The 23,075-nt window shown below is 46.0% G+C and overlaps 1 protein-coding gene across 1 annotated transcript in view; it reads right to left on the bottom strand.

The window, feature by feature from the left end:
* Positions 1-10,394: 10,394 nt before the first annotated feature.
* STXBP4 (syntaxin binding protein 4) overlaps positions 10,395-23,075 on the bottom strand; it is a gene marked incomplete at both ends in the record, with an annotated part of 71,058 nt that continues 58,377 nt past the window's right edge. Inside the window, one exon of the mRNA XM_084273605.1 lies at positions 10,395-10,506. Coding sequence (XP_084129731.1) covers positions 10,395-10,506 — 112 coding nt within the window. The remainder of the gene's footprint in view (positions 10,507-23,075) is intronic.

The raw sequence follows: 23,075 nt of genomic DNA, 5'->3' as shown, positions 1-23,075 counted from the left end.
TAGATGAAAAGCAGCTAGGACCCACGGTGCTGCAGAGCTGTGGGTCTTCTCGAGTGTGAGCTATAATTAGCTCCTCTTTTTCTGGGCTCTCCAGGGTTTTAGCAGGTGTTTTGGTGTCTCCCAAGGAAGGGAGGCAGAGCAGCCCATTGCACCAGCAGGCCAAAGCACCCCCAGCTGATTCTGGGTCACATTAACAGCAAACCAGAGGGAACAGGCAGCCCCAGCTGGAGATCTCTGCTGCCTTTACAGCATTAAGCATGAGCCCACTAGTGAGCTGGCTTCAAGACAGGCTCTAATCCAGTCAAACCCCACCGGTCTTTATAAATTTAATGCTCCCCCTCTTCCCCCCGCCCAAAATTGTATGAACTGTTGCAGGGCCATCACGGCTGAGGCCCTTCTCCAGAATCTGTTTGTAGATGTGCAATAGTCCAAATAATCTCGACAGGTTAACTGTCAAGAAAGTCTCTCATTAGGCAGCAGTCACCACGAGCAAGTGCCACGCTTTCACCCGCAGCTGTCAATGCGCTGCAAAAAGTGGCTGTTATTCCCATTTTATAGAAGAAACAGATGTTCCAGGGACGTCTGAATAGATTTAATACAGACATTGCATGCCTAAACGGTGTTCTAGAAAATCCCATCATTATCACATGACTGACTTTATTCACTGCACCCAGGAACTAACAGCAGATCTGCTGGCTGCACTTTGCTTCTCTCCTTGTTAGATTTAAAGCAATAGTTTTGAAGTTTTCCTTTGATTCCCCTTGAGGGGCAGAGGAGAAGCCAGAATGGGACTATCAGGATTTTCTTTCTGAGGCGAACTTGCAGGTAGGGATTGGTTTGAAACTTCATGAGGTTTAATTTGGTTTTGTGATCGAGAGACACTGAAGTCGCATTTGTGAAATCCAATTAAGCTCCAGCCCTGGCAGGGACACGTGGCACAAGGCACGTACATCCCTCTGCTCCCTGTCCTCCCCTGCTCTCAAAACCTTCAGCCTCCGTGGCAGAGCCGCGCTTCGTACCGTAGGCATTTGGGGTTGCTGCAAGCTCAGTTTACCTGCTGGGGAGTTGCAGAGTTCCCCTTGGAGATGTGGTGGGGGAGAAAGGCAGCAGAGAATGGCGTCACTGTAGGGAGGGATCCAAGCGGGGCAGAGTGAGAGGAGAGCTGGGGAGGATGTGCTGGTATCACTGCAGCCAACAGCTGCTGGAGGCAGCGCTCAGAGCAACAGCAGTGCTGCTGGGGCCTTGGTCCTAACAAGGAGTTACAGACACTGCCGTGGATAACTCTTTCATCTAAGCTTCCTGCACAGGGAGAGGATGGTCAGTACCTTGGCAAACTGCTTTTTGGTTGAGGACTTTCTGCTGTTACAAGCTGGAGGTTGTTAGAGCAAGGAAGAGCTTACCTGATACTGATCCTTTCTCAGAACCAGCTCTCACACGCTGCAGGTGCAAGGATGCAATGACACACCTGCCTGCAGGCCATGTCTTCACTCCCAGCCACACAGGGTCCCTTGGTGCCTTCCCTGCCCAGCTGTAGCAAAAAAAGAAACAAGACCCTTCTGTTTACTTGGGGAGCAGCAATTTATCCCAGCCCGACCCGAAACCAGACTGCCAGTTACCCAGCTGTGCTGCTCACCTGGGCGACAGCAGGCCCTGGCCTGGAGGGGCCCTCTGGTAGCACCCACTTGTGCTGTGGGAAAACTTCATTCCCAGTAAGTTTTCTTGTAAGAGGTAACCTCTATTTTTATGAGTGTGGTGAAGTTACTAAGGCCCTTCACTTTCCTGAGACCACATTCACTTGGAAGCAGGGAGGGGGGTGTGTGTAACAAGCAAAGACAACAAACCTGGGCTGAAACAGCCTCCAGGTTTGGACCAGCCAGCCTCAGCACAGCAGCAAAACCCCTTTGCCATTGCCTTCAGCTACCCATGGGGCTTTCCAGTGAACACCTACTGTGGACGTGATTCCTGTGTTTTACATCATTTGCTGCAGGACTCAAAGTGTGCATTGGGGCACCATAGCCTGTGTCACCATCCTACTTTGGATGGTAGTCGACACCCCAGAAGGCAAGGAAGCCATCCAGAGGGATCTTGACAGGCTGGAAAGATGGGCCCAGGTGAACCTGATGAGGTTCAACGCTGCCAAGTGTCGGGTGTTGCACTTGGGACAGAAGAATCCCAGACACAGATACAGACTGGGAGAAGAGCTCCTGGAGAGCAGCCCTGCTGAGAACGACTTGGGGATTGTAGTGGATGAGAAGCTTGACGTGAGCCAGCAGTGGCTCTTGCAGCTCGTAGGGCCAATGGTATCCTGGGCTCCATCAGGAGAGGAGTGGCAGCAGGGACAGGGAGGGGATTGTCCCTCTCTACTCTGCCCTCGTGAGGCCCCATCTGGAGTACTGTGTCCAGATCTGGGGCCCTCAATACAAGAAGGATGTGGAACTGTTGGAGAGGGTTCAGAGGAGGGCCACAAGGATGATTAGAGGGCTGGAGCACCTGCCCTACAAAGAGAGGCTGAGGGAGCTGGGCTTGTTCAGCCTGGAGAAGAGAAGGCTGCGGGGGGACCTCATTGCAGCCTTCCAGTCCCTGAAGGGAGCTTATAGGCAGGAGGGGATTCGACTTTTTAAAAGAGCAGATAATGGCAGGACAAGGGGGAATGGACTAAAGCTAAAGGAGGGAAGGTTTAGATTAGATATTAGGGGAAAGTTTTTTACAGAAAGAGTGGTGAGGTGCTGGAACAGGCTGCCCAGAGAGGTAGTGGATTCCCCGTCCCTGGAGGTGTTCAAGGCCAGGTTGGATGGGGCCCTGGGCAGCCTTGTGTAGCTCCAGGCCTGGAGGTTGGTGTCCCTGCCTGTGGCAGGGGGGTTGGAGCTCTATGATCCTTGGGGTTCCTTCCAACCCAGACCATTCTATGATTCTATGATTCTACTTCAGCATCGACAAGCAGAATGGGTTAAGCACCTGCGTGGAGCATTTAGGTTCAAGGGACAAGGCTACATTCCCAAAGATGAGCAGATGGAGAAATGGGCAAGATTAGATTAGTTGTATTTACACATTTTCCTTTAATAATAAAATGTTTCTTTGTCATTGTGTCTCTCAGCTAAATAGCCAGACAGTCAAACTTTAACGCTGCTGGCGTCCTATTTCCTGTTCCTTTTTATTATCTACAACACTTTGGCATTTAATTTGAAGGAATAATATGTTCTGAGAGTGGCAGGCAGCTTTCTTAATGGGCTTCTCCTCTCCCGCTCATGCCATGACATCAATTATACACAGTTGTCTTTGACTTGGAACGTGTAACCCCCACGGTGACTAATTACAGTACCGAACATTGGGGTTCCCAGTGGCACGGGCTGGAGATTAATAAATGCAGATCGGGCTGCTGCTCGGGGACCGAACGCTTCGCCAGCCCCGGGGAGCTCAGTGCTTCCTCAGGCTCTCAGGGCTGGAAAGGAACAGTGAAGCAGGGCAAGGCTTTGGAGTAAAAATGAAACCAATAGAATGAGCCCCAGTGCTTTGCCTTTCCGAAGAGCCTGTCTCTTCCCCGTGCCCCTGCTATTATTGCTGCATTTTTGGTTTAGGCCACAAACAGAATCTTATTTCTTTTTCCATTTTAATCATAGGGTTTAATGAGTTCTCTTCACATGTAAAAGCAAGGATTGGGCTTGATGATAATCATAATTGGGCCATGGGGAAAGATTGCCTGCTTAAGAGCCAAAGAGCAGGGTACTTAGAAAGAGATTAAGCCGTTCCTGATCGGTGGTGGCTTTTAGGGGTCAGGGTGAGATCGTGACTTACCCAAAGCAGCAAAACTGCTTTTTCTTTTAGCCAAGAAGCCTAGCAATCAAAGTGATACTCCTCACAACAACTGCCTTGAGCAGCTGGAGTCTTCTTCCCCAGCTGAGGGATCATTTCAGCGAACTCCCTTGTTTGCAGCCCCAGTGAATAATGAGGCATCAGATAGCTGCAGTTCAGTGTCGCCGTTCATCCACATCCTCCGTAACTCAAAGGAAGAACCTAGTTTATGTATCATCTGGAAAAGATGCTGGACTAAATTCTGTGAGTCTCGAGCACTGCTGAAACTGCTGAGCGGGTCACTGTGCTCTCTGTTGTGCTGAGAGAAGCTGAACGTAGCAGACGCAGATACTGTAACGCAAGAAAATATCCTGAGACAGTAATTAACCTTATACATATTTAAGCTCATTTAATCCTGGAAGCTGTGACTGGAGATCCTCATCATACACATCAGGTCAAACATGGGTATATGGCTTCAGGGACAGAATTTGCAGGGGGCACACTAACCTCCCAGAACAACTGGGAGCAGGAAGGATAAGGAATATTTTTTTTTCTCATATATTCCCTTTAAATCAGTAACTTTAACGAGTTTGGATTTGATTCAGATACTGTATCATGGGGACAAAGTCAGGGCTGGTTATTAGATTTCAAGTTCCCATCCTCATCCTTGGAAACAAGAGGTTCTCTTTGTGACAGGTTTAGGTCCATTCAATTTCTTTTTTTTTTTTCAAGGATATGACTTAATGATGAATGATACAAAACTCAGTGTGTCTTTGTGGGAAGAAAATTCAATACTATTATCTTGTAATAAAATAACCTATCTTAAAAGAGCGTTACGAAAATATCAGCCTATTAAATCCATGGCAACATCAGCCTCTGACTGGGGGGAAAAAAGTCTAGAATGAGCAATAAATAGTCAGGGCACCAAAACCATGAACAGGCTGTGGATGGTACAGCCTGTGAGATGACCAGTATTTTTAGCAGTACATGAAAACAATCGCCAGGGAAAGGCAAAGCTGGTTAGAGAGGACAAAGGTTAGGCTTTATTCATTAGTATTTGATTTTTGGTACACTATCATTGCAAGAGGCAAGGGGAAAGATTTACTAAGGTATTTAGGTACCTAAACATGCCTAGAGGCATTTATAGCAGCAGCTAAGTAGGTTAGGTGCCTAATTCCCATTAACTCCATCAACATCTTTAAGCTGCTCAGCATCTTCGTGAAGCTGGCCACAGAGCCTGAACCGATGCGACCGTGCTCATCTACAGCCGCAGAGCTCATCTGATGCTCCTGGGATCAGGGTGGTAGGGACCATGGGTGAGGACCAGGGGCACAGAAGTGAACAAAGGCTCCTGAGCTGAACTTCAGGTTTTCCTGCTGGCTTAAGCTAGAGCCATACAACAGTCACTCAGAGTGGCATTTCCCAAAAGGTCACTGAATATCAGTGTTCAGGTTGCTTTGTGCTGTATGCCCAGAGAGGGGGTGGGTGCCCCAACCCTGGGGGTGTTCAAGGCCAGGTTGGATGGGGCCCTGGGCAACCTTGTGTAGCTCCAGGCCTGGAGGTTGGTGGCCCTGCCTGTGGCAAGGTGGTTGGAGCTCTTTGATCCCTGGGGTGCCTTCCAACCCTGAATATTCTATTATTAAGTGAGTTTCTTGAGCTGTTAAGAATCCTATTAGTGCCCAGAAAAGCCAAGATTTCACAGGCCAAGTGATAACAGCATTTGCTGGGCTTCAGGGGACCCCTTCCCCATGGCAGTCCTGACAGCTTGGCCTGCTCCACAGCCACACACACAAACTCTTCTTAGAGCATTTTTTCTTGCCTCAGCTTCACGCCAACAGAAACCCTCCTGCATGTCAGAAACAGACTGAAAGAAACCTGCCACATCCTCTCCTCCAGGCTCGTCAGGCAGCCTGTCACGAGGAGCATTTCGATAGGCGCTGGACGTTGCGTGGGGTAGATCCATCCGCGCTGAACGCTTTGCTTGGCTGCACCTGTCTCTCAGCCCCCCGGCGCGTCAGGTTTGTCTCCCAGAGCGAAACGCGCGGCGCAGCCCCGCTGCCGCAGGCCCCGGGTGCTTGAGGGAACTTGGCCTCACTCCGGCCGAGGGTCAGGTGAGGCTGCCCAACAGTGTCTGTCAAGCAACCACGTTCTGAGGGAAACCCGCTAGTTAAAAGGATCCAAGGAAGCTTTAGGACTTACCCTATTTTATTGTATTTCTCGTTTTAGTGTCAGTCGTTTCTCATTCCTTCATTTACAGCAGCAGCTAAAGCTTCCAAGGATTTCTAGATGGAATACCACCAGCTTCTGTTCCTTAATCTAGACCCGTGAGGCTCCACAGAGATCTGGACAGGGACCTCAGCAAGCCTGATTTGCCTTGTCAGCTTCCTTTAAAACCCGGGTTTTGGCAACTCTGAAAAATGTCACATTGGGGCAGAAGTGGGATTTGCTCTCTCCTCTGCCAGCTGTTGGGGCTTTTGCCCCTTTACATGCCAACAACTCCTCTAGAAAATGAGCAAGAGCTGATTCAGTAACAGGCAGAGCTGGAGTAGATGAAGAGATCTGTGCTGTTCAGCTATACAAGAGGTAAACCAGCGTATGGAGATCTCTGCTCTCAAGTACACAAGAGATTTCCACCACCACAAACGTGTTTGAGTGCAGAGGGGAATGGCAGTCTGCAACGGTTATGGTTCTAAGGGGAGGGTACTAAACTTGACTAGCAAGAGGGATTTTTTAGGCCAAGTCTGAGCAGGCTTATTCTCTGAGCAGAACACAACTTGAGAATTTATAGGGAAATTCTCTGCATGGAGTCAGAGGCGATTATGAGGGGCCTGGAGCCTTTCTCCTAGAAGGAAAGGCTGAGAGAGCTGGGACTGTTCAGCCTGGAGAAGACTGAGCAGGGATCTCATCAACACCTGTGATTATAGAGTGGAGGTCAAAAGGATGGGGCTAGACTCTTCTCAGTAGTGCCCAGCGACGGGACAAGGGGCAACGGGTGCCAGTCAGCACGTGGGAAGATCCATCTCAAGATGAAAAAAACCTTCTTCACTCTGCAGGTGCTCAAGCCCTGGCACAAGCTGCCCGGAGCGGTTGGGAGAGGCAGATTTAGCGCCGTGAGGTCTGTCCGAGCTGGTCCTTGCTTTGCATTAGATGTCTGTTGGCAAATAGCAACTGTTGGATTTTTACCCCAATTGACCATAAACCCCCAGCAGCTTTACACATTCACACACATAATACCCATCCCTCTTGTGCAGGCTTCGCCGTAGAAAACTCGGGCGCAGCCGTATCGTGGCCCTGCACGTGCCAGCACTGGCCCAGCAGGAACCTCGTATGGCTGCGGGATGGGCAGCTCACGGGTGCCTGTGCACTTGCAGTTGTCTGGTGGGGTTGACAGAAGCATCATCTGCTGCACCGAGACACCGAGGAGCATTACACGGGAGTTACTCACCACCTGCAAAGCTGAGTATGTAACCTGCCCATGTCGGTATCTCGCCTCAAGGGGAGAATGTGCAGCATTAGATTTCCTGGCATATTGACAGCGTGGCTGGGCAGCGTGGTGCCCGTGTTCAGGTGAAGATTAATGCCAGCCTGTATCCGAACAGTGTTTTTCCCAATGTCACCTTTACATGGGAAACAACTAAAGGTACAGGAATCATTCATGGCCCCACGGCTGTTCCCTTACAAAGCCCCGGAGTTGTTATTTTAAGGGATAACACGTGCACTTTCATTTCTTTTCCACTTTTTTTACTGTGATTATTATTTTGGAATGAAAAGGAGTTGTTGTTTACAGCGTGGTGTATTTTGACAACCGCTCTTTATGAATTCTCTTTAAGTTCTCCTAGAACCATTTTCTCAATACACGCAGTTCAGCTTCATCAAAATAATTTCACAAACCATGTCACAGAAAGGAAGAGACAAGGGGAGATAGAAATAACCTAGGAAACAAGTATGCCAGCGTACAAAAATAGATGAGAACATTTGGAGATTGTAGGTATGAAAATGTAGTCTCAATAGCAGAGAATGTGAACGAGTGGATTATCTGAAGAGGTGATGCTTACCGGAGAGAAGCCGGATAGATGCAGAGATCCGTTTCTAACATCGTTCATTTCTACACAAATTTTTGAGAGGGAGGGAGAAATAGTCTCCATGTTTCTGAAATGTTCCCAGCTGTGGGTGGAGATGGAAAGTAGAGCTGGCAGAACGCCAGCCCCTTGTCTCCGTTTCTCCCCCTCTCCTGCACAGCTGGCCGGGCGCTGCGCACCCTGAGCCCGCGATTGCTCCCGGCGTCCCAGGAAGGGCAAGCCGAGTGCACAGAGATGCCCTCCTCCAGCTGATCTAACAGGATGAAGTCTCTGCTCACACAGCCTGGCTGATCCAGAGTCTCTGTCCCTACATAGCTTCTCCTGTTGGAAACACCCAGCTAGCTGCCACAAAGCCACCAGCAGAACAAATCACCACTAGCAGAATAAATCAAGACTGAGAGGGTCAAGTGGAGCTTCAAACCTCTGTTGAATGGGCTTGGAAAACTGGAATCTATGCAATCCAGACAGCACGGAAGTATGAACTGAATGCACCTGTCCTAAAGCATCCCAATGACTGCAAAGGCTACTGCAAACATCGCGAGGGATTCACGGCATCGGATGTCCTCCATGGTCACAAGTCTGTGCCATTTGCAGAAAAGGGGGTTAAATAAAATCACTTCTGGAGTGCTTGACCCTGAATCTGAAGCACACGCTCTGTCCCTTCCGAGTGTGGTCTCTGGGAAGACAAGGGAGGCTGAGGAGCACACTGGAGCCAAATATGGCTAAAGCATTTATGTGTTATTGCTAGGAGACGTTTTCTTAGAAATCTAAGTTACCATGGGTCTGCTGAGCAAGCTCTTCTTCCTAATCCACACCACCTGTAGATCCATGGATAATTTGGTTCTGACCTAGTTACAAGTGCAAAACAAATTTTCCCATTTGCTTATTCAATATATCCTGACATCTTCTCCCAGCAAAGCCTGCAAAACTCTCAACTGGGAGCTGCGCTTTGTCCCTCCAGGAGGAGCGTTTGGTGACCAGCTCTATGGCTCAGGGGCTCGCTGTGCTTGCTGCTGTTCAAGGGACAGACCTGGGTTTAAAAGAAAACAAGGGTATTACTTTTGATTTGAGAGGATCCCCAGCTACAGCACGCCTGACCAGGTGCAGGGCTGTAATGCAAAGGACAGAGTGCAGCACAGGTACACAGGGCTGCAAGGTCTGGTCTTCATGTCCATTCCTTTGAGTACAAGGGTCTTAAATCCAGTGCCACAGCTGCTGCAGACAGACCTGGAAAAGTGTGACTGCACAGCCTCAGTCCTTCCCGTTGGCCAGCGGAGGTGAACTGGAGCGCAGAAGTGTGGCTGACCCTTTCCAGGGGTGGCCAGAAGTCCTTCGGCGTGCTGCTTGGAACTGCAGATCCTTGTTTGTAACAATCCTGTTCTCCTCCTTGGGCTGGAGGCCAGAGACAGGGTTTCCCTTTGGCATATTGACCAGTGCTTCTGCAAAGTTTCAGACCCTTCTCTCATTCACTAGCCAACACCCAACCACATATGTTGCACACACACACACACTTATAAAGAGCCTCCAGAAAAACGTAGCACAGAATCATGTGTTTGCCAAAGCTGGGGCCGTACATTGTTCTGTGAGTGAAGAGCTTCAAAATACTCTGCGCTCCGGAGCTACAGCGAGACCTGTTCGTTACCTTGCACCAGCACCTCCTGTCATCTTCTGCATCCTCTTTAAATCATCACCCATGCGTACAAAATCATTTTGTTCTACTTAAAGACCAGCTTTGAGGAGGTGACTGATTTCTGCTGATCCTGGAGGTGGTTTCACAGGTTTCATTGTACTTGAAACTTCACAGCTTTCACTGAAGTATTTGATGCGTGTATGTATCGGTTTAGCAGAGTACAAAAGTGGAATAATTTTCATTCTTGCCTCATATTGTTGACAGAGTATGGTGTCCCCTACCAAAACTGTTTCTTTTTACTTGACAACTTATCAAAGACTCATTTTTCTAAAGCCCAAACTCCAATCTTAATAAATATTTGTTCTAAAAGTCATCAGGGCTCCAATACTGGTAACAAATCGCTGGATTTCTATTAGAAAAACTGATTTGCAAATTTCTTCCATAAAAATAAAAATTGTTAGTAAAGGCATTTACACTGCTCTTCCTAGCATTGCTTACAAACACCTCACCTTGCATCTTTCAGTCAACCACCAGCTGGATTCTACCACTCGAAACCGTCCCAGTCTGAACTCTCACGCTGGTCAAAGCTGTGAAAGTTTCACATCAGGTCAGTGGAGTTATGCCAACAGAGAAGTCTTCAAAAGACCAGATCAGGCCTTAAATACAACTGATCCCCACACACCGACCTGGGACAGATTAAGGACTGAGGGGAGACTTCTTCAGTGCCTGCATCTTGTGTCGCACCCATCAATAAACCCACCTAAAAATGGCAGAACATCCTCTGACTTGAAGGGGAGAAACGTCATCAGGTACTACTACATCTGACTAGAAAGTGTGTCGATTCTGCTCCCTAATGTACCAAAACTACACAAACTACTTTCTGTCGACAGACGTCCTCAGCTCTTGGACGCTGGAAGCTCTCTTACTCCATCGTCGTCATCCTCAGAGCACAGCAGGCTTAGTGCGCTTGTGACGGGATGGATCCACGATGTGGTTTGGGTCACGTGGCTAAAAAGAAACAAGAAATGCTGTTAAAAACCCCAAACAAGTTCACCAAGCTCGAAAGAAGAAATACCAGGTGGAGCCTGGAGCTGCAATGATCATCACAACACTTTCACAGCCAGAATTCTCTTTTTCTTGCCAACTATGGGATTTCTACAAACAACACGTGGAGTCTTCTGAGTGCTAAAACCCGGGCTGAAAGTCTCCTTTCCCAGTACACTAGAGAGAATGCTTTTGCACAAGACTCCTGACACAGACTGGTGACATTTCCTGTTAACTAATGGAGCTGCAGACAATTAACCCAGCAACAACATACAGCCCAGGTTAGGAAACTCCAATAAGCTAGCGAGGTATTGACACTGCCATCCTTGCCAGTTAGCTGGAACCTGAAGCACAGCGGTCAAGGAGGTGACTGAATGTGAAATCATGACCCAGAAATAGGCTCAGTTTGTCAGAACATCAACTGATAGTCTGGTATTATTAAGTCATTCTTCTCCTTGCAGAAAAAGGTTGATGAATAAATCCAGGGAAGGATGTTCTCCACATGTGTGCTAAATGTGCTTCCACAGCCGTTACACGGGTATTAAAAGGGAGCCGGTGTTACTTTTTAAGGCTTAAACCCTACACTTGGCATTCAGTCTGAGCTGCTTTACAGTTTTTGATAAGCTTCTATATGAATGGAAAGTACCAACCAAAGGCTTGGTAAGGACAGAAAATGGAACAGGCTTAGTGTCTGCGGGTGAGAACACTGTACACCTTATGCTTGGTAGTGTGCACACTAGCCATACTGTGCGTGGGCAAGACACAGCCTCTTCTCCCTTCTGGAATAATATGTTCTTGGTAAAGGAAATAGCTTCTTTTCACTTAAAAAAAAATAATCTTGCTAATAAATTCACAGTTTTTATAGGCAAGTCAGTGCAAAGATGAATTTGTAATACAAGTTCATTACTGGAGCTAGCTGGAAAATATTCTACATACACACCATAAAAGACAAACAGTTCTTCTCACAACTTCTAACATACAGCACGTCTCTTCTCACCTGTCAGGGGTGCTGGTTTGATTCAGGGGCACTGGTTTGATTCAATGGCACGTGCCATGATAGAACTACTCCAGATTTACCTTTGTGAGTGAACACAGACTCTGTCTTTCTGTCTTCAAGAAGAGTCTCTTGAATAATTGACTATGGAAACTGATACCTTAAAGCAGGAATCTGAGCCAACGTTCCACTACAGTGAATTATGGGATGTCTATTCCACTTAACATGGCTGTGCCATGATCCTACCTTGTATTCACACCTTTCACCTGAGTCCACTGAGCTCAGAGGAAGTTGGGTATGAAGAACAAAAGAATCCAGTTTACCAGGATGTAAATACAATGCTCATGTAAACCACATCTTGAGATGCATCAAGAGATTAACCTCTCTGTGAACTGGCAATTTGTGAATTTACCCATGATTTCAATTGAAGCACTGCCTGAGTGAGGACCAAGCAAGAATGAAAACATGGAAGGTAAAGGCCATATCCTCAGTTCTTATCCTTAAAAAAAGCAAACCCAAAAGCTTCAGTCGTATAATAAAACCTCATAAAGGCTTTTTTAGTCAGAGCAGCACTGGATGGACTCCATTCCTTCCTGAGTGTATTACATTTCCTACTGGAGCTGTAGAGATCAATCTCACAGAAGTCAAAGCACAAGTATAACTGACCATGTAGCTACACACAATACAAGGCAGCAGGTACAGCAATCATTTCATTCTGAGACAGTGAATGTACCATTTTTCCTAAGAAGGAGAGCTACTTTCCAAAAGTTTCCAGTGTTTTCCTTCAGCAAGTAAGATGTCAGCCAACGTGAAGAGTAGAAGACTGGCCTTTTACAATTCAGAGGTTCCTGAATAAAATCAGTCCAATCAAGAACATAACTCCCCTCATTCCATAACATGGGGAAATGTATCTGTATTTATAGTAGGAATGGATTTATATTTGTAAATATTCTAAGGAAAATGCCTTTGCTGTATTTCTCTGCAATGTTTCCTATAACATCAGGAAATGCCTTATTTTTTTTCCCCTTTCCAATTACAAAAAGCAGTCCCTGTGGCTTACTCTGGAAGACAGCACTCTCCTTGATGAAGCCCAGGCATGTGATTTCATTTACCTTTGTAATGACACAGAACTCCCTCCACTTCCCACAGAAACATGGGAGTGAATGAACTGGATTCCACCCATTCCAGCTCTGCCAGTGCAGATTTCCTGCCTGCAGTTCAGTGCTTATATTCCCTGCTTTTATCAAGCTATTTCTCAGCAATCCATTACTCAGTTTAACTAAGGACAACATTCTATCCCCCCCCTGCATCTGAGTTCCCCACGTAGCGCTGCCTTGAGCTGCTGTGCACCTAAATAAATCCCCAGCTTGGTCTCCTCCTGAGCGTTCAGCATCAATCCCGTCAAATGGGGGGAACTCCCCGGGAGTGGAAGAGTTGTATGGAAAAGCATCCATGGATCTTTGATGTAACCAGCAAAAAATGTCTTTGCTAAATGTTTATTCCTCAGAAGACATTTCTCCTCTCTACTTCAGGACCGGGAGGTACAGGGTAGCAAGCCCAACTTCCTCCTGACTGCTCCAGGAACTCGGCTTTTGTTCTCAAATTAAATGCAGAAAGTCTTCAGATCTGTAACGCTGCAGAACTGTGACAGTGGAATGGGGAACACAATTTGCTATACTCAGTAGCTAACACTGTTTAATCACTGGTAGGAAGGAACTAGCTTTCATCCCTTCTCAAAATATTTGGGGCCCAAATATTTTGGGATTAATATTTTTTTCTCTAACATCAATCTGCTGTAAATGCTTCTGATCTGAACTCAGTTCTTCTGAACTCGCACTAGACTTTATCCTGTGAATGCTTCTACTAGGAGAGTTTGTTTTAAACCCTTTGCTAAAATCCTTACTAGGAAAAGAACTCTTATAAATAAACATTAAGTCCAGATAGCATGTCTCACATCGCAGACAGACACTCACAGTACACACAGATTATTTAGGTACAGAATAAATGTATAACCCCACCCCCCTGCTATTTATTTTTAGCTCTCCAAAAGTGCTGTGGCTAAAGAGCTTTGACATAATCAGTCCAAAGAGATAAACCCAGATTTACTGGTTTGCAGAACATTCTTGTATTAGAAATACATCCTCTCTGATTCTTGTCTCAGGGCCAGCAGTAAAAGTGAGACATTCAGATCTACCTTCAGGTTTTACTTATCTGATGAAACTGTTTTGAATATTAAAGGAATATCTGGAAAGCCAGCAGTACAAATTTTACATGTAAAAAAGTTTTCCAGTTGCAAATGTTCCTGTTCAAAAGATTTTTCGGAGCCATTAACAATATTTGAAGATTTTCAAGCAAGTCATTGCTGTCAGAAGGTAGCCAAAGTTATTGTTAGAAAACAGAATCAGCAACGTTTGATCTGGAAATACGTCAGGAGCTTATTCTGTCTTTTTAACACTAGTAAATTGCAGGACAAATCTTAGAGCTTGGAAAAACAAACCATGAGAATAAAGGGAATTTTTTTGGCAAGAAAATGGTAGCGAATTATTTAAAATACCATTATATTTACCCTCCTGATGGCTCTTCTTTGCAGGGAAAATCATTTCTTTTAAACTTAGAATTTTCCTTTGAACTATTCTTTTCTTAAAAGATTGTCTGAAATTCTAAGAAAAACTGATGGAAAAGATGTCTGCACCTTGGTCAGGTTCTGAACACCGTGAAAATGTGCTTTTCACCTTAAGCTGTATGCCCCACCTGGGGCCAAACTCTGGAGCCCAAGAGGGAAGGGTGAACAGCCTTGCACACAACTCAACCGCTGCAGGTCACCGTGCAGGATGCCCAGGGGCAAAGCAGGCACCTGGTATTTTCTGTTGGGTTTCTCTGGTCTGTTGACAGGGAACAACATTCCCACCACCTGCCGGGATTCCCCAGTGTGCTGTGGTTACTGAGCTGTGAAAGGAGAGATCTTGGGCCAGACCTCTGCCCTCTGCTTCTCTACCAAACTGAAGATGGACAGGAAAGCAGCACTCTGCCCACACACAACACCACAAAACCCAAGGTATCAATTTGCCTGCCTAAATGAACATATCCCATGACCCAAATCCATTTAATCAATAGTGGTAATTTTGCTAACCTTTTAAACTTCCCTAGCTCTTTAACATGCTGTGATGCCCAGCTAAGGAGCGCTGATGCCCCATGGAGCTCTTCCCAGTCTGCACACAACTGAAAGCTTTTACCAAGCTCCTGTTGAAGGCATCCAACAGCTGGCAGCCCTAAGGCTGAGGCACACTGAACTCAACACTCCAAGAGCTCTACCCTTCAGTGCTATTGAAATAATCCTTAAAAGACATAGCTAACAGCACTGCTAGATGTAGGTGCAACAGGTTGGAAGGGGCCATGCTCCATACTCCCCAGAAATACACTTCATATTGTGCTTTTTTTAGATTTACCAGCATATCCCAGTGGGAAGATCTGAAGTTCCTGTGAAAGGAGGACATGCCATCTGCTAGATGACTAGCACTATTGGAGACTACGCGCTCCTTGGTTCCACGCTGGCTCACCAGCCCCCATGCAGTGGTGGTTTGGAGGCTAACAAGGGCCAGAGCAACAGGAAAATAAAGAACAATGCCACCAGCTGAAGACCCTGAAATTTAATCCTTCATCTAGTGGTTATATCATCTGTCTGTGCAGCTCTTTGCTGGACTACACACAGCTCTGCAAGATTTAATTACTGCCTTTGTTTTCTGCTTCTGTTCCCCTTGGGCTTGGAATAGCCTTTTGCATTGCAAGGATCCTTCTTCTCTTTAAAACTCACTGTTCCAGCTCTTGCATCTTTAGAAGGTGCCCGGCTCTCTATTCTCTATTTTGATCATGCTTCTCTAACTTGCTAATGGAAGTCTCTCGAGCCTCCATCAGCATTCTTTATTATGCAGTATTTGGGAGGTATCTAAGGAAATGTGCCATCAAAACCAGATCCTGCACAAAAATGAGCAGCCTCAGCTGGCACCAGGCCTTGTGAAGACCTTCACATCTTGGTAGGGTGAGAGAGAATTACCCCTCCTCATGCCAGCAGGTGGCCACGGAATATCTGAGGGAGCTGCTACTCCTGAAGGCATCCAACAAGTTTTAACCAAGCCCCACAGCGATTGCAGAGCTTTCAGTTACAGCCCAGCCCCACGATTAGGAGTTTGGCTACACACTGTACAACAGGAGTTGGCACACAGGATGGTCTGAGCACCAGAACTCTGCTCATTCAGCCACCCTCAGATCTCTACCTGACAGCGTTGCTAAAGCCCTTCACAATCTGCACAAGCAGCCCAAACATCATGTGCAGTCACTGGTGCTGCACCTGACACGTTCTGTGGACGCATTCCCAGTTTTATTCAGGATTGCACAATTTTGGGGAGCAGAACTATTTTTCAGCTCTCGGGAGCCAGTGCTTTTCACACTTTGCTGTTGTCCTTTATCAATTTAAGTTTCTTACTCATTTGTTGTTTCCCTAAGGAGTGTTTATCATGAAATGAGCTCTCAGAGCTAGCACACGCTTGCAGAGCCTGTCATGGTACCTGTCGTGTTTGGTATTTCCTCTGAAAGTGCTGGAAAGCAAACATTAAATGCTGGAAGTGGATAGCAAGGCAAGCAACAGAAAACTCTTCCTATTTTGAAAAGCAAATGCTGGGAGGATCTGCAAGGAATAACTAACTGATCCTGAACTGTAACGAAAGGATTTTCATTTAGTAGATAAGCAATTAGAACAAAATAAAACCACTGAGAGATGTTGATGCAAATATAATCAATCAGTCCTGAGGGCATCAAGGGAAGAGATTTTCCAGCCATGTTTCCAGTTTGGGAAAAGGTTTTGGTTTGTGTTGATCAAAATCAGATTATTTGAAATTAAATGCTCTTTTTCCTTTCCCATTTTTGTTAAAATTGGTTTAAGACTGGATCCTCTTTCAACATTTCAACAGCACCCCCAGGAGACGCTGGGCAGGTCCTGGAAGACAGTAGTGACCCTGAATTTTATTGGCTGCAGTAAGATGGAGAGCACTTGTCCCCTCACAGAACCGTGTCCTAAGGTGACATAAATGTTTCTTGTATTCCCCTCAGGGATGGCAGGCTTTGCTTGAGTATTAATTAAAGATTGAAGGATATAAAGTCAAACCCCAGAAGACAGTCTCACTATTTATTCCTTGATTAAACCAATTACATACTTGTCTACTAAAGAAAAATCTATGAGCAATTCCAAAAGGCAGCGATCACTCGAAGATTTCTGCAGCCAAACAGCGTGCTGTATCGTTAAAAACTGTCACAATAAACAAATGTCCCTGTTGCAGTTTGGTGAGGCTGTGCTGCTGAGATGGTTTCTTTAAGCAGCAGTTAGAGTTTTCTGCCAGCCTAAACTATAAACAACGAGCAATTCAAGGCCAAAGTCACGGCCCAAGAGATAGTCAAGAGCCTGTGAGAATCACACAGAGGAGAAACAACCCGGCAGCAGCTGCATTTTGCCACCGGAGGAGGGAGCGAGAAGATGTACCGAGCTGTGCAGACACCAAGGCTGGGACAGGGACGGGGAGGAGGCGGCCCAGGTGCCAGAGAGAAAGATGCCCCTGCAGCCCCTGGAGAAACCCATGGGAAAGGCCCAGACCCCACCTGCAGCCCGTGGAGGGGCTCCAGGCTGGGTGGAGCAGGTGGGGACATAGAGGAGATGCTGTGACCCTACGTTGGAACAAGCCCCTGCCAGCACTTGCAGCCATGAGGAGAAACAGAGACACAGAGATGAGAGAGAGAGAGATTTGCACTGAACAGGTTTGCTGGGGGCGGCTGGTGACCCCGCAGAGGACTGGGACTGAGAGACACTGTGATTCATGACTGCACCCATAGCAGTGACCCACGCCAGGGGTGCCCTGGGGAAAGGATTCACGTTGGAGAAGTTCGTGGAGGACTCTCTCCTGTGGATGAGACCCCACGGTGCAGCAGGGGGAGGGTGTGGAATGAATGGCCTCCCCCCCCCCGCCCCTGGCCAAGAGGGAAACCAACTCACAAGGGCCTGACCAAAGCCCCATCTCCCAGTCCCTGCCCCCCTGTGCGGCCATCGGGGGGAAGAAGGGAGTGAAATCATGACCAGAGTGAAGTCTGCTAAGAAGGGAGCGGGGAGGGAGGTCAGAGGTGTCTTAAGATCTGAAAGAGGAAAACAGCTCATGAAGAAGTAACTGAGAACCCCATTTTCTCCCAGTCCCTGCCCCCCTGTGCTGCGAGCAGGGGGAAGAAGGGAGCAAGATCAGGGCTAAAGGGAAGTCTGCTTAGAATGGAGGGGTGGGGGGAAGGTGCTACTGAGAACCCCATCTTCCCCAGTCCCTGCCCCCCCTGTACTGCGAACAGGGGGGAAGGAGGGAGCAAAATCCTGACTAAAGTCTGCTAAGAAGGGAATGGAGGGGGGAAAGTCTTTTAAGATCTGGTTACGTTTGTTTTAAGATCTGGTCGTGCTCCCAACTCCAGTAATAAAGTAATAAAGTAGAGTAGTTTTTCTCCTCTACACTTTGTGTTGAGTCTGTTTTGCCCACTTTGATGACAGTGATCTCTCCCTGTCCTTATTTTGACTTCTGAGCCTCGTAATATGTATTTTCTCCCCTGTCTAACTAAGTAGAGGAGTAATAGACTGACTTTGGTGGACGTCTGGCCTCCTGCCAGGGCGAAAACCATGACAGTCCCAATCTAAAATAAAACCAGTAATAACAGTAGGATCTGAGCCAAGGCTGAACAAGCCCAGAGATCTGTGTGACAGAATATGAAAGCTTTTCAGTTTTAAAGCTCTACCTGAAATCTCTCTCACCCCAGTACTAGCCAACTGCTCTTACTCCAAAAGCACTGGTTTAATACATGCAGTTACTCATAGTCCTGAGTCTCTCAGTGAGCATCACAGAAATTCCAGTGCAGGCTGTTTGCATCAGAGCAGCTCAAAGCTTATGGTTAAGTTACCTGTCCCCTAAAATGAAGTAACACTGGAGTGATGGCTGAGCTTGTCCGATGAAGCACAGCCTGGAAACCCCTTGCTGTGCATTGTTCTGCTTCTGGTGGCTTTGCCCAAACCCAGGAGATCTCAGGAGAACAGATGAGCAGAGCTGTGTACATGTTCCACAGGTGCCAAATCCTGCCCAGCAAAGGAAAATGCAGTAGGATCTGAACTTTCACTCACAGAAGTAACTAGGCAAGTAACATCACGACGACTGCCCAGCAGAGGAAACCAAAACCAGCACACCGATTTCAGTGGGGTTTGTAGGTCTACAGCAAAAATGTGATTTCAGCTTCCTGTATTCCCTCACAGAATAAATTTTAACAGGTGCCTTCCATGACAGGCCAGAACCTGGGCAGAGTGTGCAGGGTCTATGGGAGTTGAGAGAATGTTTCTCTGTTTTGGTTCTTCCTACTAAAAAACAAACAACCTCTCAGGGAAAAAAAAAATCGCCCAACCAAAAGCAGCTTAACGTCTTAACATTCTTGTATTACAAGCTCATGTTATCATAAAGCCCAATGCCAAGTTTCCTAGTTTTACATCCAAGATTATTTTCCTTACAGTCAGACAAAATGATTTCAGTGAAAACCAGGGAAACTGAATTCACTACAACCCAAATATCTGGCAATAAACCATTCCTAAACATTATTATTTGGAATTTTAATTTTATCCTGGCTATCTGTGAGCCTTCATGAATTTTTAGTTAGCAAAATGTCTTACACTAACTCATTACTGTGTCTCTTATTTAGTTGTCTTTCCTAATTCAACAGTGCAAAGAACAACTGGGGGGGGGGGGAGAAGAATTTTCAGCAGAAGACTATTACTTCTGGATATATTTATTCCTAGTGATCACTGGCACAGCAGGGTCTCACGTACTTCAGATGGCAAGCATTAGCACCTTGTGAAAACACACATTCTCTGAGATGTCTCAAGTTGTTTAGCCAAAAAATCAAAAAGAAAAATGTCAGGATTACCCAAATTCATACAGTTACATCTGAAAGCATTTGAACTGATGTTGAGCTGAGGGATGCAGAGAGCTTTGGATCATTACAGTTAAATGCAGCAATAGCTGTGCTTGGGTAGTGCTGAGCCAGTTTTATTTAAATATTTGCAATTTTTTGTGCCTATATAACTATTCTTTCCTCTATTTTCAGATAGGAGGGCTTGAGGAAGACAGGTAAAAGGAAATATTTTCAAAAGCAAACTCTATCTCTGGTTGCCATGTAAAATAGGAAAGGTCCAGTTTTAAGAGATGCAAAGTAACTGCAACTTTCTTTGAACACAGTGAAAACAGAGAGCATGTCATGCCTCAAAATACCCATTCCTACTCAGAGAACACCAAAACTATTGGGATGAGGACACCTACAATGATGATATTGATACCTGATAATCTTGGTGCAGCTAACTTGACTGCTGCTGTACAGGGATCTGGGAGCAGAGCTGGTATGGGTTGAGTTGGGGGAGTTTCAGTATGGCAGATCACCCTTTTCTTAGCTTGCTGCTCTGAACTCACTGAAACTTGAGTGGGACAGACAGAGCTTTACTTGTAGATCAGCTCTGCTAAGATTTGAACTTTATTTATGGGACAGGGGAGGAGAAACTGAATGCACCTCAGTCTGTTTGCATTTGGGTCCCAAAAATACATGTATGAGCACACAAAGTACATGTAGAGTGCCCTTACCAAAGGAACAGCTTTGTTTTTTCAATTTAGCATACAGTAAGTAAAAACAACTGTGATTTATTTTCCTTTCATGATGATACCTTTTGCTCTAGTGCTATAAAACATCGATGTTTATACTACAGAAGTTCTTCATCTATCACACATGCTTTGCTATTCTTAGTTCAGTCATAAAATCATACCCAGTTTCTGTGAATGCCCAGCTTTCAGTAAAATTAATGATGGCTCCTTCCCAAGTGAAACCAAGCAGAATATTATAAAATATGTAAGTATGATGTGTTGGCTTTCAAAGTGGAAGCCTGATTTGTTAGGAAGGATTTCAGAAGCTACCAGAACACATCATGTGTGGATTTTTATTAATCTCTATTTCACAAGTATTGACTTTGGGCTCCTACTTAACATGAACCCAAGTCTCTCTCTTCCAATGAAGGTGCTTTCGTTGCCTGCTTTGTCACACTGAAGCTCACAATGCTTCCATGTGAAACTTCTGATTTTTAACTAAACTGCCAAAAGAGAACCCTAAATCAAATATTACTTGATTACTTCCAATATTATTTCCCCTTTGTTGTAAGGCAGAAAACATCACAGGCCATAATACAACTAAGGGAAAAGATCCCAAAAGTTTAAAATACTTGGCAACTTTTGCTTGTCTTTCAGGAAAATTTAATTTAAGATAAATGTTCTTGAGGAAAATAACAGTTAATGTGGAATAGTTGGAACCTGGTCCTATTAAAATGTTAGAAAAACAGTGTTTACAGGGGCAAAATTCACAGCTGGTCCTTACAAACTGTATACATATGCAAGGAGTGGGTGGGAGTGGGAGGGAGAATAGCAAGGCCCTACCTAATTTTAGGTGCCAGTCTCATGATACAGAGCTGCCATATGCTAAAGGTGAACACAGTGGGAGGATGGAAGAGATTAACTATAATGGGTTTTCTGGGAAAAAATTAAGTGTCCCAGCTATGGGTTTTTATAATACTGTTCCTGCGTGATTCTAAACCACCAATGTATAGCCATTGACTCTTTAGCATATATGATACTTCACTGGGAGAGCAGTCATACAGAGACTCTTTCTCCTATTTAAAACTCAAACCCAGAAGCTACTAATTCACAAAATCTGTTCAATGACAGAATACACTTGCTGTTGGCACTGCTGCAGTGCTGCGACTGCCACGAGGCCTTGGAACCCCAGAGCACCCAGCAAACGTGCAATCCTGTTCTATGAGTGATTACAACACTTAGTAACCTCACTCAGTGTTACACCTGTAGTAAACCTGGGCAGAACCAGACACAGGAGTAGCCTTAAAAGTGAACAGGATGGCCTTTCTCTTATGTAAAAAACTTCCCCCACCCCAAAGCCTCCCGGCTGACTGGTAAGCACATGTGTACACATCTGGATGCAGGATGGGGGCTTATTAACCCCATTGTGTTCCTGGGATTTACAGATAAATTGTCTATTTGGGACAGGAATTCCTATTAGAAAAATCAGCAATTTAATATCTTACAACAGAACACACTTAGTCATCTAGTAAGTATAATTAATATCAAACTTTTAAACTTTTTTACCTTATTATATGAGGTCTCTCACTGGTACTCCAAGTTCCAAACAGACAATGGGAAAATTGAGAAAGGATCCAGTGGAGGGTCACCAAGATGATTAGAGGGTTGGAGAACTTGGCACATGAAAAAACGTTGAAGTAATTTGGTTTGTTCAGCCTAGAGAAGAGAAAGCTCAGGGGGATGGGGGCTGAGTCTCTAATCAAAGTCTTCCAATATCTAAAAGGCAGTTATAAAGAAATGGAGACACTCTTCTCAAAGCTGTATGGCAACAGGCAAGAAGCAACGGGCACAAGTCGCTTCAGGGAAATTCCATCTAGATCAAGAAAGTATTTTTCACTGTGAGAACAACTAAACATTGGAGCAGTGTGCCCAGATAGGTGGTGGAATCTCCCTCACTGGAAATATTTGAGATTTGCTTTGACAGGGCCAGAGAAGGCCATGAAGATGACTGGAGGACCAGAGCACCTCTCCTACGAAGACAGGCTGAGAGGGTTGTGCTGGTTCAGCCTGGAGAAGAGAAGGCTCAGGGGAGACCTTAGAGCAACCTTCCAGTACCTGAGGGGACCTAAAATGAAACTCGGAAGGGACTTTTTAGAAGGGCATAGGACGAGGGGGAATGGTTTTAAATTGGAAGGGGGTAGATTTAGATTGGGTATTAGGAAGAAATTCTTCACCATGAGGGCAGTGAGGCCCTGGAACAGGTTGCCTGGAGAGGTGGTGTCTGCCCCCTCCCTGGAGGTGTTCAAGGCCGGGTTGGATGGGGCCTTGAGCAGCCTGGGCTGGTAAGAGGTGTCCCTGCCTATGGCAGGGGGTTGGGACTGGATGGTCCCTCAGGTCCCTTCCAATCCTAACCATTCTGTGGTTCTATATTAGTACGAGACTGGAACTTGCCCTTTTCCCAGTGCATACTGAGGTGTCACTCAGAGAGGCTCACGTTACCTCTGGCTGTTTCACAGTGACTCTACACATGTCCTTAATGCTTAGCAAAGCATCACGTGGGTTTGACACACCAGCAGCCTAAAAGGTAGTTTTCTCATGCATACCACTACTTTGTGACTGATCTCAGCAACCAGGTTGACTGACAATAATTTACTGAGAGACTGAGATGATTTCCTGAATAGAAAGGTGATTTCAAAATTGTCTTAAGGTGAGAATTCATGGGCAAGGTAGAGCTTTCCCTGGTGGGTAGGTAGAGCTGTGCAGCCCCTTAGGAGTACAGCCATGTCAATGTTTTGTTCATGTCAGTTATTCACATAAGTGGGTTTCACTTTAGTGTGTAACACAAGCCAGCTGGT

Source organism: Gallinula chloropus (genome assembly GCF_964237585.1).
Source record: "Gallinula chloropus genome assembly, chromosome: 20".
NCBI classification, from domain to species: domain Eukaryota; kingdom Metazoa; phylum Chordata; class Aves; order Gruiformes; family Rallidae; genus Gallinula; species Gallinula chloropus.
Note: the sequence above shows the minus strand (reverse complement) of the source record. Positions and strands in the feature narration are given on the sequence as shown.